The 19,491-nt window shown below is 37.6% G+C and overlaps 1 protein-coding gene across 1 annotated transcript in view; it reads right to left on the bottom strand.

Moving 5' to 3' along the window:
- TMEM135 (transmembrane protein 135) overlaps window positions 1-19,491 on the bottom strand; it is a 164,662-nt gene that overhangs the window by 63,648 nt on the left and 81,523 nt on the right. The window contains exon 6 of the mRNA XM_079301087.1: window positions 2,658-2,704. Within this exon, the coding sequence (XP_079157213.1) occupies window positions 2,658-2,704 (47 nt within the window). The remainder of the gene's footprint in view (window positions 1-2,657; window positions 2,705-19,491) is intronic.

Below are 19,491 nucleotides of genomic sequence, written 5' to 3'. Positions count from 1 at the left end.
TAAACCTGGAGCTGGTAGGAATGCAGTGCCAACCAGGGTCACCTAGTAGGGACAGTAACAATTTTTAAGATCAGAGAACCCGATAACCTCAGGTAAGGCAGTTTATATGAACTCAGAAAATAAAAGACTACTTTGCTTTTATTCCATGCAATATTTGAATCCCAAGCATCAGTCAGACTTTCATGGCATAGAGGCAGATTTACATTAAGTCTCTTTTTAGAAACGTTTTGAGCTTCAGATTACACCATATAGATATTACAATTTTATTTTTAATAATGAAAGACATTTTATATGACCTTGGTGACCATGGCTGCTACTGCTCTCAGTACCTTTGTTGACATTTTAGTTGGGTGAAGACAAAAAGCCATTCTGGGAATAAATTAAGCACAGTGCAAAAGATACTTTTCTGGTTTCCAGGTCAGCGAATACTTGTTAAGAGTAAACAGTGTTTTATAGTCAACAGGAATGTCTTCTACAAGTTTTGAATAAGGTGTTTTCTCCAAAAGTATGAACATGATTTGTTGATGCACTTATGACTAAGAAAAAGGCTGAAGTAATTTTGGGCCATTAAATAGGAAATGTAATTTAATGACTCTCCCAATTACTTTCTGCTTTAGATAACAACAGAGACAGGAAGAGTACCTTCCCTGGGAATCCACACAGGACTTTTCCAAGGGCTGTCCCAAATCTTTCTGAAGGGCAGCAACACACATATTGATTCAGAAAGCAACCAGCTCACAGCCACAGCCAGTCCAGACAAATGGACAACTCTGAGGCCTGATTAAGTGTTCTCTCTGCTGTTTCTTCTTCCTGAGCAGTTTGACCCGACTCTGTGCATACCCAGAGGTATTTTCATCCAGAGCCCCTTTACATCTGGATTCTTTAGGACAGCAGCACACTGTAAGAAGTCCTACTCACATAATTGATTACACCAAGGGGAAAAAAATCCTCAAAAACTAGTCTGTGCTAATTTTTTTTTATTAATTTGTTTTAGCACACTCATTAGTGTTTACAAATATATTTTTCCCCCAATAATTAAACTAAGCTTGAGCCTCTGTTTTAATTCTGCTGTTAAAACACAAAGACGAAAGTAATCAAATGTTGTTGATGATTGCTCAACAGGATATTCCATCAGCCTTGGCATGGAGTTACTATTTTAGAAGAGAAAGTGGTTTGGAGCCCATTCAACTGCCAGTGTTTCTGTGTCAGGTCAGGGAAAAATTCACCAAATACATCTGGGCTCTGTGTCAGTTCTCACCTCCAAAGGAAAGGGAGAGGGACTTTTTACAAGGGCATGTAGTAATAGGACGAGGTATTGGCCTCAAACTGAAAGAGGGTTAGCTTAGATTTGATATCAAAAGGAGAAATTCTTTACTGTAACATTCCCTGTGTTGGTGAGTCACCGGAATGGTGAGCCATGGATGTCTCATCTCTGGAAGTGTTCAAGGGCAGGTTGAATGGGGCTTTGAGCACTGATCCAGTGGAACATGGCCCTGCTCATGGCAGGGGGGTTGGAACTAGATGACCTTGAAGCTCCCTTTCAGACCAAACTATTCTCTGTGATTTAACTTGCAGGTTCTCTCTAAAACACCACGACATTACCAAAGACATAGACAGGAGACAATTAGCTTCCTCCAAGACCATACAACATTTATAGTTTTGACCGCAATTTCAGTGTTCTGAGTTCGTTTGACCAGCGTTAATGCAGACAGGTGTCTAACCTCAAACTTACAAGTCAAATTCTCTGAGGCTGTTATGGCTTAACTCAGGGACACAGAAGAAAATAAAGCAAGAAGACTGCCAATGCAAGGCTCTTAATAGGTTATAGATGAAAGGAGGAATGCTTCTTCGAATCCCCTAAATTAACAGCCCTCTTCTATCCACAGACTGTTCTTGGCCAATATCCGTAAGTAATGGAATTATGAAAAACAAGCTGCAGCTTCCAGAGTTTTGCAATTACCAGGGGATCATACAGCTTGAAGAACCATAGATGGCTGCACGCCGCAGAAAATTCTAAGTCAAAGGGTTGCAGTCAAAGGTCACTTTAAAAAGCAACTTTCCAATTTGAGACATAATGAAGAAAACTTGAGAGGTCTGGTATTTAAAGGGAAATAGGATAAATGACATATGTATACATTTTAAACTGAGAAACAAGTCATTAAAATGAGTGCCTCATCCACCTCCCACTACTGTAAGTTTTAAAACACGAATACAATTCATAACTTGTGAAAACACGTGAAACAAATTTATTCTAAAATTGAAAGAAGGTAGTTACACCTGCACACAAATCAAATATTTGGTATTATCTAAGACTGCAAAATTAGCCTTTCCTGTTCTCCTATTTTTACCAGAAGAGAAAATGTGATCTTCCTGCCATGAGCTCTTAAGAAGAGCCATGAAAAGCAGATCACACCATGTTAGATCTGCAGGGTCTAACGTAGGAGATTAAACTCCTTAAAAAATCAGTATATTCTCCAGAAGACTCAACATTTCCCTTTTTAGCCCAATTATGTTCACAGCACTAGTGATGCCACTGAAGCAATCCAGTCAATTCAGTTTGAGTGAAGAATATAGAGAGGAATACCAAAACACAGTAGGCTCTAAGAAACACTGTTCAAAACAATTTTTACAACATAAATGATATACCAGCAACATACCTGAAGAAGAACATGAACAGAGCAGCTGTGATGCAGAACAAAAGGACCTACAAGAAGGAGAAAGAGTGTTATTACATTATACACTACTACTGCATGCTCTGGATCATGAAGATTTTATAACTTTTACTATAAAAGCTATACTTTATTTATATACTTGAGGGGCCAGAATGGAAGCTTGTCTGAGTCTACCAAAAAGGACTGCCTAGTTTCTAGTGAACTTTGAATGATTCCTGGAGAAGCTTAAGAAATTGAAACCCAAACCAGGGTAGTAGGACAACAACTTAATAGCATCTACAGCAAAAGACCAAGCAATAAAATAATTATAAAACAACAGAATTTAAACAATAAAATATTAGAATTGACATTTAAACATCATATTTTACTAGTCTTTGCTTCTGTGATTTATTCAAATGTCATATTCCAGTTTAAAAGGCACAGTGTTTAAAACATCTGTATAGACAGCTGCTTGTGCTGAACTGCTTTCCAGCAAGTTTGAGAGTAGATAATTCCATTCCAAATGAACAGTACCCTTTCTAGCAGCTTACCTTAGTGCTAAGCTTACTTGGAACAATCCTGTCTTGCCCTGTATCATCAATGTGCTCATACAAGAGTGGTAGGGCAAACTAAGCAGCTCTCCAACAATGAGAGAGGAATGTCCTACTTCTTCCTGCCATCCTCTCTGCTGGCGCTTAGAGCTGTTACCTCCTCATCATCACCTGCACAGGGACTCACAAATGCTGAAGAAAAATCTTCCTTAATCCACTCCATCTTTGCCAAGTACAGCTCACAAGTGCTAAAATATTGTTTCATTCTAGATATAGTGCCCCATATCCATACCATCATTTTGGAGGCAAAATCCTTACAGAAATATTGCAAGTCTTTCAGAAACTATTTGCACCTATTTTTAAGGGTTGAAGTTTTCATCACAAGAGAATACAGACATCTTATGTGAGAAGAAATAGAGGTTGCAGAAATGTAAAGTAGAAGGTTACAAACATGGAGAACACGAGGCTACTGCGTGTTAAAACAGATCAGAAAGTGTGACAAAAATTTGCATAGGAAACCTTTACAATTACTTTCAGAGAAAAAATCTTACAAACAACACTGTTTCACTGTTCTAAGGCCTCTGGCATGTGACTTAAAACTAGGTCACATGAGACATTATAACACCTGCTGTGTAAACTACCCATTTTTTCCTTTTCCTTCATCAGTTCTATACTTTATTAATCTGCATCAAAAATATGAACACCTGAAATCATTTTATACAAAATTTTCTGGGCAAAGGTATATTTCATGAGGGTAATGGAATATTTCATTTCAAACTAGCAGCAAAAGCAGACAGCAGACTTGTTTTTAAACATAAATTCTACTCAAAAATATCTGCCCTATTCCTCTAAAGCTCAAAATGTATTTGATCTGTCAAACAATCATCAGTACTCTGGAGGTGGAGAAGGCAATTTGACAGCTGGGAATATTGGGAAATAAGTGAGCTGTGGCAAAGAACCAGTTTTCTGGATGACTGGGGGGGAAGCGGGAGATGACAGAACAAAAAACAAAAAACAAAACAAAACAAAACAAAAAAACCCACCAAAACCAAACAAAAAAAAAACAAAACAAAACACCCAACAAAATAAAAGTATGCCCTTGCTTATAATAAACACTTCACTAAACAGTCTTTTTCTTGCTCTTTTTTCTTTTATTCCATTTTTATCATTTTCTTTCCCCCCCAGTAAGTTTGAAAACAATCTAACAAGTATGTATATGTATCATTAAGATGCCCTCTGAGCTATTTCTACTCCCGGCTAAAGCATAGCAGCTTTCTCTGCTTGGGAAACCAGGCACTGGACACAGCACTACAGCAGCACTGAGTAGAATGGAAAGATCACCTTGTTCAACTTGCTTGCCTCCCATGCTGGAAGAGTCCTTTGCTGGCTCATGTTCAGCTTGGTGCCCACCAGGACCCCCTATTCTTTTTCGGAAAGCTGCTTTCCAATGCCCCCCAGGATATACTGGTGCCTGGGGCTATTCCTCCCCAGAGCCACAACTCATCCCTGTGTTGAACCTCATGAGGTTCCCATTTCTCCAGCTTATGGAAATCCCTCTGGTTGGCAGCACAACCACCTAGCACAGCAGCAGCTCCTCCCAGTTCTGTATCACCTGCAAAGCTGCTGAGCACAAAGCCTCTTGGCCACTCCTCCAGGTCATTAGTGAAAACGCTGCTGACCCGAATATGACCTGCTGGGGTCTGCCACCACTGACCAGTCTCCTGCTGGACTTTGTGCTGCTGACCACAGCCCTACACGCCTACCAGTCCAGTTTTCAACCCACCTCATCATTTTGTCTATAACCTGTATCTCACTTAGCAAAATCTGGAAACTAAAAATACTTGAAGACCTTGCTTAATCAGCCTCTGTAATTTCCATGTTGTCCCAAACTTAAAAATGATCCTTGAAAAAAATAAGATGTGGACGACCTTGGGCAGGTGGAGAAGCAGGAACTGATACCAACTTTTGTAAAGGGACTTCAGGGAATATCAGGCTGTCGATCAGACCACAACCACACTGCAATATGCATCATTTGACACAGGCAGCTTATAACCAGCTGGATAACAAGATAAGAAACAACCAACACAACAAAGAAGTAAATTAAAATTACAGGAATTTTCTTCTTTGACAGATAACTTAAGGGAAGGAACAGGCACAATTTTTCCTAATTTTAACACACCTTTGTCATAGTTGCTTATGCTAATTAAGCAACTGGACAGGGCTGCTCAAAAACACTGCAGGAGAAAACTCTCACAGCTAGCAGCTCATTATCAAACTAAAAGGCATTTTAAGTAAAGTCACTAAAGAGGTTTTGCCTCGCCCTTCAATAATGATTTAAATGATGGAAAGTGATTGAATTGTCTGAAGTCAACACAATAAAATTGAATTAAAATGAATATGAAGGAGTTGACAGGAGCAATTGCATACATATAAAAAAAAAAAAAAAAAAAAAAAAAAAAAAAAAAAAAACACAACTGTGTAGGCAAAAGTACAAGAAGTATGTACGTACACAAGAGTATAAAAATTCCACAGGTCACAAGTAAGTAGGCACATGCAATGCTAAAATTGTAAATTATATTGTAAATATATTAAAGACTCTTTCAGAGCCAAAGGTAAGATGCTACACTAATAACCACATGCTAACAAAATCAGTGTTGGGAGCACCACTATTCAAGAAAAGTGTAAACAAAACAGGGTAGTCCAGGAGATGATGATGGAAATAAAAGGCCTGTAGGGTACAACTGTTGGAAAACTGCTCCAACTATAAAAGTAGTTTGTCATTAATATGACTACTATTTTCATGTAAATTGTCATATACTGATAAATCTGTCTCATCAAGTACAGAAGAAGAAAGGCAGAGTTAAATCTACAGCAAATAAAGCATTGGTTACCCAATAGAAAGAGGTCTCTCCAGGGTAGTGGTACACCAGAACAAGCTGCCTGTGAGATTGTGGAATCTCCTTTATCAGAGATGCTTAAGGTCAGTAGAGGCAAAAATATCCAAGAAATGCAGTGGGCATGTTTGGCAGGGTCTCTCCAATATTTACTCAGCTGAAGGACAGCAAACCAGACCCTGACTCTTCTACATTAAATTCACAGCACCACATGGAAAGTCCAGAGACTGCCTTATCATAGCACAAATAAGGCAGAAACAGAAGAAAAATTATCATTGTGCTCCAAATCTATGCTATTTTCAAAATAAGCCTTTTTAAAACTTTTTCCTATTCTAGATTTTTTTTTTTTTTTTTTTTTTTTTAATATGCAATACCTATTTTAGTTTCTAAAATAGCCATATTAAAAAAAAAAAAGGAAAAATACTAAGGCCTACAGAAATATACTTCTAAATCTTAAGTGAATTTAAGACTTCTATTCCAGTGAGCAGCAAGTCTCACTTGGGACTTTTCTTGCAGAGTCCATTACTTTTTTATTTACAATGGAAGACCAACGCAATGTACTTGGCAACATACAGACATCAAAACTTTCCAGCTGAAGAAACAGATACAAGCAGAAAACCTGCATGTTGCTAATGAGAATGATAAATATTTTAACATCTATGAAGAGATGCCTGTAGGTTACAAGGAAAAATCCTTATGCTCCAGGACAGGTTAGCTTATTTGGTATGTGAGTACTTTAATTTAATCGATTACATTATACTTTACTGTACTATGCTAAACCTCAATAAAAAAATAAAAAATAAAAGAAAATTTGCTGACAAAACTGAAGAAGTTTTTTTTCCAGACCTCTGTTAGCTGACAAAGCCAGTATTTATTTTTTTCCAAGAACATTTAGCCCTCATATAATCAGCAACAGGAAGGGACATCCGGCAGTACCCAGCACTGAGCACAAAAAAGCTCTGGGTGAAAGTGGTCACCACTTGCCCTGCTGACAGCAGCAGACCCAGTAACACCAGTAGAAGCAGCTCACAAATGACCTGCCCTCACAGCCAGATAAAAATCTTGGCCCAAAGAAAGGAAAAATAACATTGCTAAAACTATCAAAACTACTTGAGTCTTGTGTATTCAGGCTTTTCCCACACATTACTCAATCCTGAGGTTATGGGCATTCTCTTTAAGCATTTCCCTTATAGTCAGATTTCCTGGGGTACAAAAGGTCTCTCATTGGAAGCTGCTGGTTTCTTCTCTTACAGCCAGAGTAAAGAGTAGGACTGAAGTCTGAGATAAAGGAACACATACCTTATAATTAAAAGGAAAAGCACTGAAGGCACTTGTAATCTATTTAATGAAGACAGGAGGAGGGAAATGGGCAGATGAGTGATATTAGCTGGTAGAAGCAGCATGCTGGAGAGCAGCTCCACAGTGTTGGAGCTACAGCTCAACAATACATAGTGCTACTACCAGCTCACAGAAGACCTAAAGCAGCTTCAACCACCGGCACATAACACCAGACTTCCAGGGCACTCAAAAAGCCTGAACACCATCACCTTCCAAATCAACCACTTTGCAATGTATGCGAGACCTACAGCTACACTTGATAAAAACAAAGTTACTACTGCTACTCCTAGATCCTGGAGGCTGTGTGCTACAGAAAACTGAACTGCCAGCTAAGATCTTGTCTGAGGGAAAGTTTAGTGGTAAAAACCCTGAAAAATTAAAAACCCAGTTTAAATAAGACCCTTCAGTAATTAGCATTTGAGCCAATTTCTTCCAAAGTTACAAGATATATAACTGGGATATATATAACCAGGAACTTTGTACAGATGGTTACAAACTTTTACTCTTAAAATGTATGATGGAGAAAACCCCAACTGTTTTGCATGGTTTTTTATTCCTTAAAATAAAGACATTAATCCACAGAAGAGTTTACAGCTGTGTCTGCTGCTAGAGGTTATAACCCCCTCTCACCTTTACACACACACTTGAGTAGCAGTGTGGTAACTGCACTATTATTATACCAGGGATCACGGAAGATGCTTCATGGAACTTTTGACTACACAAACTGTTTTTCTAATTTACCCCTACTTCAGACATGATGATTTGTTGTAGCCAAAAGCCATTCTGGTTTTTTTCCATACATATTATTTAGTCTAATACAAACCAAAGCATTACAAACAGTAAGCCCCCAAAGCTACACTTGCTTGTGGCTCCTAAATTTTATTTCAAGATCTGTTATTGCCCTTATTAAAATGTTTGCTATAGTTCTTATCACTAAGATTATCTCTTAAGCAAACTCCCTTCTAAGACAACCAAAACAAATTAAAATAATGGAACTAGCCATGCAGATTAATGTAATGGTCTTGTACTCCATGACCCAGAAAATATATATGTATGGAATATCTCTTTTCCACCTGAACATTATATAATATCCTAATCAATTAACTGTCTTTATGAAATACATTGGTCAAACATTTCCAATAATAAAATAGACAGTTTAAAAAGTATGCAATTTCCTGTCATTTTCTGGTAGTCAAAAGGGATGGAAATCACAATCTTTCCAAGTAACTACACAAAGATACCAGAAGTCATATCATACTATACCCAAGACACAAAAAAAAAAACTTATGTAAAAGCAGAAGACACATCACCTGGCACTCACCTTCTTAAAGTCTGATCTGATGACCACTCTTCCTAATATAAATTGTTATTTTTTGCGATTATTTAATGCCTCAGGCAAGAAATTACCACAGCAAACAATTACCTGATGGAATTAGTCACCATTAGCTGAGAAAGCAGTTCCTCTGTAACAGTTACATTTTCACCTATATGGGACTAAAAGGGAACTTCAGCCCAAAACCCAGGAGGTGCCAAGAGCATCAGCTTTACCTCTGAGATCACTGCCACCAACAGCACTTACAAGGACACCAGGAAACAGCCACTTAGCACGAGATTACATCAGTAATGGGTTTGGCAAGGGGCTTTCCTGAGTACTGAATTAGTTCCCCTGATCTCCACAGAGAACTGGAGAACTACCTACTCACTGTTCATTCTATCTGTCTGTCTATCTATTCTATCCATTTATCTGTTCACTGTCCCAGGTAAGTAAAAATTACTTGGGGAGGTCGCTCGTCCCCCAATTCTTAGACTGATGTCCTTTTGGGGCAAGTACAGCAGATTCTCCAGAGCACAACTCTACTCCCACCAGTTAGTGAGCTAAACAACATCAGGAGAGGCAGATGCATAAAGAAATTCAATCCCCAGGTTATACTATTTGCTATAAAACCAAAGCTGCCAGTATCTCAATGTTTTCAGCTTATTCAAGAGAAGACAGGGAGGTGGCTGGAGTAGCAGCTTGAATGAATAAAAACGATTCCACAATTTGGTAGAAAAATCTCAAATGACAGCTAGAACCTGAAGTCTTGTCAAACTCAAACTAGCAACATGACAACTTTTTCTATGGTGACCAAGATTAATTATGAAATGTGGTTACACTGATTTGTGTACACTTGATGCAGTTGGTGGTGAGATTCACCAGCCACTATTGAACAGTATCCAACTGGATGATTTTATGGTCTCCTGCAGCATCAGCATTCATAAAAATAGTATTACTGATTAATATCTCTAAAACAGATGCATTATAAATACTAAAACATGCATTTCTACTCACTTTAGAAAAGCTTCCAAATCTGTTATTTTTATTTAAATTTCAGTATTGAATAAAATGTATACTTCAGATCTGTCAAATGATTTATTAAAGCTGTAGTGAAAATACTGTGAAGATTGAAAGGAAAACACACTCTCAAATCCTGCAGCAGCTCCAGACCTACTGCAACCTTCCAGTTCTTTGTGTCTGAGTCCCTTGCTCCTCTCTCCAAGGCCAGTGCTGTATTACAGATGGCACCTTAGAGCACCCAACAGTGCCTTAGACAAGGCCAGAGTCTTTTCAAAGACCATTTCTACATTTAACCACAAGCTCCTTATTTCTCAATCCCCCAGGGAGAGAGAAGGAGCCAAGGGGGAACGTGAAGTGCTCCGATTTTCTGGAACAACCTAAACTCTGAGTCCAAGATCCAACAGCTGTAACAAAGCACATGACACCTCCACCAAACATTGCTGGGTTGACACTGTCTAGTTACTGTGAAGTCGTATAGAGTCTCTTCTCTTTTATACACTAATCAGAAATTGTGATTTACTTTTTATTTCTTAATTTCCATTGGAATCTCTTTATAATATCCCTTATTTTTCTATTAGGAACACAACACTCTTCAATTCCTAAGAATTGCAGCAAGCAGCAAAAATGAGCTATTCCATTCTCAGTAATGGCACTGCTTATTAAAGAAATCACACAGTTCCTGTACAGAAATGTCATTAATGAAGTTTGTGGGGTTTTTTAATACATTTTAAGTTGAAAATGGGTTATTTGGTTTTGTATGAAAGCATAAGGACTTAGAGAAAATGGTGGCTGTTCTTCACCAAGCTCAAACTTCTAGTAATCCCAAAACCAATCAGAAATCCTGAAATGGACCCACATCTCTCTGATAATTTCAAGGGATGCAATGTTTTACCTTCTTTTTATAGTTGATCCTGTCAAATGAAAATCTTTGTAATAACTTAGCTCCTTCTCTAAGTGAAATGCAGCATATCTGGGGAGAACTTCAAGAGCTATGAAAAGTAATGGCAAAAACTCTTGTCATACCCATGGTCATCCACATAATTATTTTCCTAGCTGAAACTAAATAATTTTAGAAGCAACATTGCTGCTGCTTTAAAATTGATAGGCTTTATGCAAACGCAGAAAACAAATTGTCAGGCACTTATTGGGCACAGGGCCAGTTCAGCTACACCTACAACACTCAGCTGTTAGAGGCTCCTGATTTTTATTCTGTCAGCAAGTCTGAAGCAATCTCTGGGCTGATAAGATCAAAAGAAACACTAGTATGTGTTATTAAACAAGAGATTATATAGATTCTTGTTAAAGCACTGTTGTTGGATCACGATTAAAAGATTACAATTGGCAAATGCAAACCATAACTGAGCCAAGACCAGGAGCACCTGCCAGTCCCAGAAGAACAGCAATGAATAGAAAAGAACTAAACCCTTGATTTTCTAGTTCACAAATTCCACATATATATATTATATACATATTATACATACATATACATACTATAACTAAGCATTTCAGCATTCTGAAATTCTGATACTAACAACATAGTCAATTCAACCAGCACGACTTGAACCTCCCTCCATTATAATTTTGACAAATAAACATCAATTAGTTGTGAATTGTTCAAATTATATTGAAAAGGCAGAATTAATGATATACTTGAAATACAACACCCTATATGAAAACTACAAAAGCATTAACATCTCTAAGTGTTAAATCTGCATGTAAGTCGAAATTTAAATCTGGTTACTCATCCTACAACAGCTTTACAAATGCAGTAAATACTAAAAACCCAATAAATTTTCTTATTAGTCTGTGCAGATGTCTTGTATTAGGCTTCTGAACATAACACTGCTTAGCTTATGTTACAAATATTATCCGGGATTTCATCTCCACCACAAGAATTTCTGCTTATCTGTCTCTTCTTCTTCCAGAGCTCACAATCACTGAAAAATTACAAGGTTTGATATTGCCTTTGTATCCAAAAGGAACTGCAAGTTATTTGTCTTTAAAAGCTTACAGGTTTTGAAATTCTGTTACTGTGAAGCACATGTATTAAAATAATATTATAAGCACAACACTTTGCAAGGCAGCATCATGAAAGCCACGCTACCCAGTAATGATTCATACTGGTAAAATTTCTCAAAAGTAGCAGAATGTGATGAATTTCTGGTAAGAATTAAAGGTAGAAAAGGCAAAGGATTAAAGAGGTAGAAATAAATTATCTATCTTGATAATTCAGACATAAAAAGCAGGGTTTACCCACTATTGCAACCTTTTAACTATTACATAAGTGTGCATTTGATAGTAACAGTCAGTTAGGTGGAAAAAAAATTAAATTAATAAAAATGTGGGCATGCTCAGATTTATCATAAGTTGAGTACCACAGATAAATATTTATCCTTGGGGCTCAAGTGCTTTTCACCCCACAAGCTCACACCCACAGCTGCCCCCTCTGTTCTGCCAGTTGAGACTGTGGGCAGGCCAAAGAAAAAGCTGAGGAACCAATGCAGCAGCCAGGAGAAATATACATTAAAGAATGTGCTTAGGGACTGTGCATTTCTTTTCTTAAAAATGCTGTACAACTGCAGACACATACAACAAAATTCTGTTTCTATACATACATATACAGCAGTATTTTGTTGTTTATTAACTGAGGAAAAATATTTAACATTGGTGATAATTATTTATGTTTGTACATAAATCCTGGCACCTTGTATATGATGTCATTTAACATTTCTGTATCTCTCCACAATTTTGGCAGAGTTTTCATTAACATTGTGAACTGCAGGCATTGCTTTGCAAGTAAGAGCCCCCTTGAGAACGTGAGGAGGGGGAATAGCTAAACTGATAAACTAAAATGCCTCTCACATTTCCTTAGATAGGAGCCTCTACAATGTACAGCTGACACTGGCTGTCATCGTAAGACACAGTCAGCTTCTCAGGAGAACAAGGGCTCTTGAAAAATAACATTTATATGAGCATGTTAGGAAAGAGAATCAGACCTGACTGGAAGGGGGTGAAAGCACTGATTGTGTTATCAGTTGAACAGAGTTGTTCATGCTGCAGTGGAATTACTTTCCAGTGAATTTTCCTGAGAAAGTATAGATACTCTTGTGGCATGCAAAAGGAAGGCTTGAGCTCTCCCCACAGAGGTCCACTCCATCCCACTGCAGGAGGTTTCTCCTCCCCCAGCACGCACATGACTGCAGTAAGCCAGGGAAGGGGCTCAGGCTGCTGGTGATGGCTGTGCTTCAGAGAGCAACTCCTTCTGCTTTGAAAAGCACTTCCAGTGGACTTTTAACCACCTCCTACATGAGACTGAGTGGAAAGAGGAGATGCTAAGCAGAAGCTCATGAAGCACTATTACAAATTGTTCTAGCCTGATTCACAGTGCCTTTCCCTATCTTTTTATTAAGCTACAATTCTTAGACCTGAGATATAGAAGCTGAAAACTGATACAGAAATCAATGGAAAAATAACATTATTTTACCGAAGTACTTAATTTTAAAAGATTGCACAGCAAAGGCCCACACATCAGCAAACACCCCTTCTTCCTCCATTACAGAACTTTATTACACTTTGATTAAGATAAACAGTATAGATTCTGTTATATCCTGCTTTCTCCCAGCAATTTTAATTTTGTCTTGTTTGTTTCATCAACAATCACTTTAGTGTAATAAGATCTGTCATCCACTTCCCCACACAACACCTACAGGCTCAGGAAAAAATCTTGGCACCAGCAGAGAATGCTACTGAGAAGACAGATTTTTATTCCTTCTGCTATTGTTACTACCACCACAACACAGAAAAAAATAAGATTAAAACAACATAGCAAATTGAAACAAGGTTATCACAATATTATGCCCTTCGGTCATTGTTTAAATATTCCCTTAGATATTTAAAAGTTGGTGTGGATGTTTATTCATGCCTCTGGAGCTGATCCAAAATGAGAATACAACATTTCAAAACTGGTACATAACAAAACAACTAAAATGATCAGGATATCATTTATATTAACACCCCTGCCATATTCTGCTCTGCAGCTGCACCTCTCTTACTCTGTCCTCTGGGAAGGGAGGATGGCTGGCTGCACAGCTTCTCCTGCTGGGAGCTGGGGAAAGAGGGTTGCCACAAAGGCTGTCCCAGACCAAATTACATCCTTCATGGCATCCATCAGGGTGGATAAAATTCCCAATGGCAAACTGCATCCATATAGTGGTATCAGAACAGTAGGAAAAGGGGAGAGGCAAGAAAACCAAAAGGGACAGTTAACATAGGTTACCTGGTTTACCAAATCTCCTGAGTCTGCCCCTGGAGAACTTCAAAAGTACTGCAGTACGTGGCAATAACACAATTTTTACTTTATTGTAACTTTTTAAAAATATAAATGAGGGGGCATTCAAACAGTGTCACAACTGTGCAAAAAAAACACCTTGAAGAAAGAAGTCACCCTGATAAAGAGAAAAAACCCTTGACAAGCATGTAATTACCTAAGAGCTGGTTATCGAGATCTAAACAAATTTATCTGCATAGATTATTTTCACTTAGCAGTATTAATCATTACCGTGAAAATTAACAAAAATCTGATTCTAGAAAACAGCAATCCACTGATGCAAGTGCAGACAGCACCCATGCCCAAGAACTATGATGTTGTACCCTGAAATCACTGGGAACCTGAGAAGGTCACAAGAGGGAAATTAGTCACTTTTAAGTGGCCACATAGCTAGATTTAATGGTCTCTTGACTCTGCTGCAGTGTCTCCATGCTCAGTTGTTTCAAATTTCTGGACACATTTTAGGAAGCTACTCAAAAACTTCAAGTTGTTCATTATTTTACACAAATATTTTAAGATGGGAAAGCACGTTATCTCATGTTAGCCGAGGAGCTCCAGCACTCTGAAAGCAGTACAGCAAAAGGTGAAATGCACCCACAGGTGGTCATGAAATACTTGCTCCATTCAACTGATGCAAGTTTTCCAAACTACCACTGAAAAACCTTGCATTTCCCAAGCCAAGATGTAGGTAGATGAACTGCTAGCTAATGAAATAAAATGGCATTCAAAATAGGATTATACCAAAAAAAACCCCAAAAAACTATTTAACCTTGAAGACAATGGATGACTATAATGTAAATCAAGCAACACAAACTCCCTTGGATTCAGGGATGAACAGTTGAAAACATCTTTTCATCTGTCAGCTACTCCCAGACAAGCTCTGTAGAAACAGGACTAGGAACAAATTGTGGGACCAGTTACCTATTGCATCAAAATATGCTATTTAAAATCATAACTGAGCTATGAAAACATCTAAATGCAATGCAATCCTAACCACAATTTTATCATTTTATGTCTTCAATGCTTAAAATAAGAGCTAAACAAAGTGCCACAACTATGGTTAATGTAAGGAGTTAACAAATTCAAACACAGAAAAATGTAAACTCAAGGTAAAATTTCTTTCCTGCAAATTGTAGCAATGGAATTGAAATTAAACTGTATTTAGGTGAAATCCTATTATCACTGGAAACTCTTTTTTAAAAGTCAGCAGTTTTGGCATAATTATGTTTCTGGCCTGTTTCCTCAACAGTCTCAGAAGACCTTCCTGTAAAACAGCTTAACTGCACATCCTACTCTGTAAAATGACAGAGTGCATAATATCAGGGTATCCATCACATATAGATGTGCTTTTTTTCCCAATAGAGCACATAAGAACAAATCAATCAACCAAAAGAAGATTTCAGCATATCTTAGTGAAAGTATCCTGAAACAAAGACTTCTTTCTGCTAACTTAATAACAAAGACAGCTGAGGTAAAACAAGACATATAAGGTTATCTCATCAGATTTCATTATTCCATATTTAAGAGAATGCTTTCACACATACTCTTGAAATCTTTGAGTGAACTGTTATATCATAATTTCCAAGGATTTCAGAGATTTTAGTAATTTCTCTGAATCCAAGGCAGAAACAAAAGGATTTCATTTTTATTTTGTTTCCCTAACAGCAGCCACAACAGCCCAGCAGTACCCAGTACCACAACCCCCTGCACTCACCTTAGCATAGACAAAGGGCTTTCTGGGGGAGCCAAGAGCTCCTTATATTCCACCTGCCAACAACAGCTGTTCATTCAGAGTATAATCTTACATTTTAGAACAGGCTTATTAAAAAACTGGGGGAAAAAAGGGGTTTTGTTGTTGCTGTTGATTTTTTTTTTAAATAATTTGACTGCCTTGCTACCTTCTGGTACTTCTACTAGTAATATGAAATTAAGTTTCAGCATCAGCTGTTAGAGACAGAAATTCTTTGAGCTTTCAAATCACTCACATATACACATCACTTCCTACTTTGCAAAAGGTATTCTAACCTAGAGCTCTCTCTTCTTTTTGGAACTCATAAGAAAATATTTTGTGTTCCCTCCATGCACTCTCACTGTCATTAGGGACTAAAATTTTCCTTTTCATGCTACCCAAGTTCAGGTGGTGGTTAAATAGAAACAGCTTTGTCAACATAAAACTCCTAAAAGTAAGGAAATAAAATACATAGAAAACATGAAGAAAGAAAAACTGAAGAGAAAGAAAATCCCCAAACATGCTCAATTTAAAGGATTTTTTTTAAAAAAGAAAAAAACAAAGGCAGTCAGCAACACGGGCATACTCAGAGATAAACCAAAGATAAACCAGACTTGTGCAACATCTTTCAGGCTGCTCACAAATCACTAGCCTCTAAATTAAATACAGGAAACACCATGTAACCCCCATATTTGTCATTATTTGCACTATTGTCACTATCTGCAAGGTATGGTTGACCTCACATGAACCCTAATGTTCATGGACTGCAGGGAATCATTACAGAAGTGAAAACTAGAGAGACAAAAGCAGAGTGGAGTCAAGCAGGCAGCACATGCCCCAGAACAGCCAAAATTCAGACAAATAGATCAGGTTACACAAATTCAAGAAACTACACACCAGCGTAAAACAGGAATCGATGGTTTCAGCTATCAAATTACAGGAAAAAAGCCCTTGTAGAAATGCAATATCAATATAGACAAATTGTTAATCTAGACAATATTCAATAGATTAATACTTAAGAGATTACTTATGTTATAGATATTTGGTTGAAAGTTCAAAAACAAATATAATAGTTCTGGTAAACAAAAATGAACTATTGTGCTCACATTTGTATTTTTAAAGAAACATCTTGCAAATTATAATTTTAAGATACTTTATTCTTACCATCAAAATGATGCTATCACATAATAATAGTGGGTATTAATGTTTTTGAAACTTTAGATTACCTACTTGGTATCAATTTCAGCCCCCATTGTGAACAAAAGAAATATTGAAAAAAAAAAAGCCTTCAACATCTTTAAAATAGAAGCAGGTAAGCCTGGGTATATTCTCTTTGTTGAAATGGTACTGTCCATAGCTACACAAAGGGATTTACACAGAGAAAAGGCATTAAGTAAAATAAAAGAATCAGCCTTTCCAGGTTTCAAAGTTTCTGAAGGCAGGATTAAGAAACAACTTCCTTCCCAGTAGGGTGGGACTCCTCTCCCACAGAACAAGCAAAAGAACAAGAGGAGACAGTCTTAAGCTGTAGCCAAGGAAGGTTTGTTCTAGATATTAAAAAAAAAAATTTAAAAAAAATTAAAGGGCTGTCAAGCATTGCAAGAGGCTGCCCAGAGAACTGGTGAAATCACCACCCCTGGAAGGATTTAAAAGATGAGTGGAAAAGGCACCTGGGGACATAATTCTAGTGGTGGAACTGACAGTGCCAGGTTCATCTTAGAGGTCTTTTCCAACCTTCATCATTCTGTGACTCTACTCCACTTTTCTGAAGGCTCTGCATCCGATTTCTGCAGTGACCAGGGCCTGAATAACATCTAATCTTTACCACTACAAAGATATATGAGATGTCAGCCAAGAGGAATATAACATGCTACTATTTCAGTTCATGAGTTTGCATCTTCGAGGTATTTTCTCCCATCATTCTTGACATGCACCCTTATGCTCTGTCAGGTTTCTGGCTTCTTTTTTTTTTTTTTTCTGAATATCAGAACACCATTTCTTTGAGCAAAGTGCTATTTTCAGACCAAACACTAAGTTTGCATCTCAGCTGTAGTAATAGCAAAGCTTTCAAGTGGGAGACTGTTTCAAGTGAGAGTCAGGAACACACCCAAGGCTGTCCTCTTGCACAGGTTACTGCATTTGCTGCACTCACTGAAGCTGTTTTGGTCTTGTGTAATTCAGCTGCTTCTGTTACAAGGATAACAAACCTTGGATAAAAGTCTGTTCATAATGAGACCAGTTCATGAAGACTCAGTAAAATACATCAACTGTTCTGATTCACAGAGCAATCTGTTTTGTTCTCCCATTATTTAATACCTACTCACACAAGAGTGGGGTTTGCTGGAGTTTTTTTAGCTAAGAATATCCCCTCCTAACTTTTCCGTGCCATACCTCCTTATCACTTGCCATAAATCAAATGCTGTTGCAGAATTATGTTGTTGCAGAATTTTGCTATTCAGCCCCTGGAAAAAGTAAAACAGATAATGTGCATCTTTCCTCGTTCCTTGACAAATATCCAAGCTGAGCATTACACAATCAGAAGTTATTTACCAGATGAAATTAATCACTCAGTAGAGGGATAACAACAGTATAGTTCTTATAATATATAAAACACTGAAGGAGGCAACAGCAAAAGGCTGACAGGTAGGCAGAAAAGGAGTTCAATTTTTGTGGAAATTATAAAAGAGGATCATTCTGGTAGGCAGTTTGGTCTTTGTGTAAATTGGCTACTCCCTTGCCCACAAATGACATGAGAGATGTGTTTCCTGAAGCAAAGGGGGAAAAGCAAATAACAGTGAAGACATTGATGGAGACAATATGGAAAAGTTCAGCATGTTGAGTTATTTTAAGTTTAGAAAAAATGCCAGGAACCCAGGAAAGAAAAAAATATTACACGAGGGAGGGATTTTTACTTTATTTTTTTTTTAATGGGTTGGAAAGTTAGTTAGATTATAACTTTATGAGGAAATACTGCAGACAGTAAAGCTGATTTAAATCCTCTAAATTGCAGCCAGGATGATGACCAAGGAATTTAAAAAATACCCATGAGAAGTAAAGGAAATGTCTTATTAGCTTATCTACAATTAAGTGAAACACAGGTTACCTGCAGAACAGTAATTCACTAGTACAACTCACAAAAAAAAGAAACAAAATGGAAGGAACAATTTTAGCACCGCCCAATCATCAATGGAACTGGTCAATTTTAGGCTAGTCATCAGTCTATTCACTGATACTTAGGAATAATTAAACCTGTCAGGACAAGGAAGAGGAATAAATTAGTAGGCCATTAAGAGTCCTTTTCAACCCTAATTACAAGCTGCCTTTTGAAGAAAAAAAAAAACACCAAAAACCCCCTCAAAAACCTACCCAACATATTAGGGGGTCTCTGTTGCTGCCTTTGTGTTCAAGAGCTTTACTTGAAACTGCAAAAACAAGAATCTAAACTGAGCCTTGTACAGGGTCCTAAGCTTGGTACCCCTGCACAAATATCACAACATCAAAGCAATTCTCAGATTGCTTCCAGAACTTCTGGCAGTGTTTCATACTATTCCTAGAACACCTCCTTCACTACTGGGGCAATGAAATGCTTCTTCAAACTCTGAAAAATATTGTGATTATTACCTAAGGGAGAAGCACACATAAAAATATTGTTTGGGGGGAAATCAT

This window comes from Erithacus rubecula (assembly GCF_903797595.1).
Source record: "Erithacus rubecula genome assembly, chromosome: 1".
NCBI lineage: Eukaryota > Metazoa > Chordata > Aves > Passeriformes > Muscicapidae > Erithacus > Erithacus rubecula.
The sequence above is the reverse complement of the archived record's forward strand: the minus strand, read 5'-3'. Positions and strand labels throughout refer to the sequence as shown.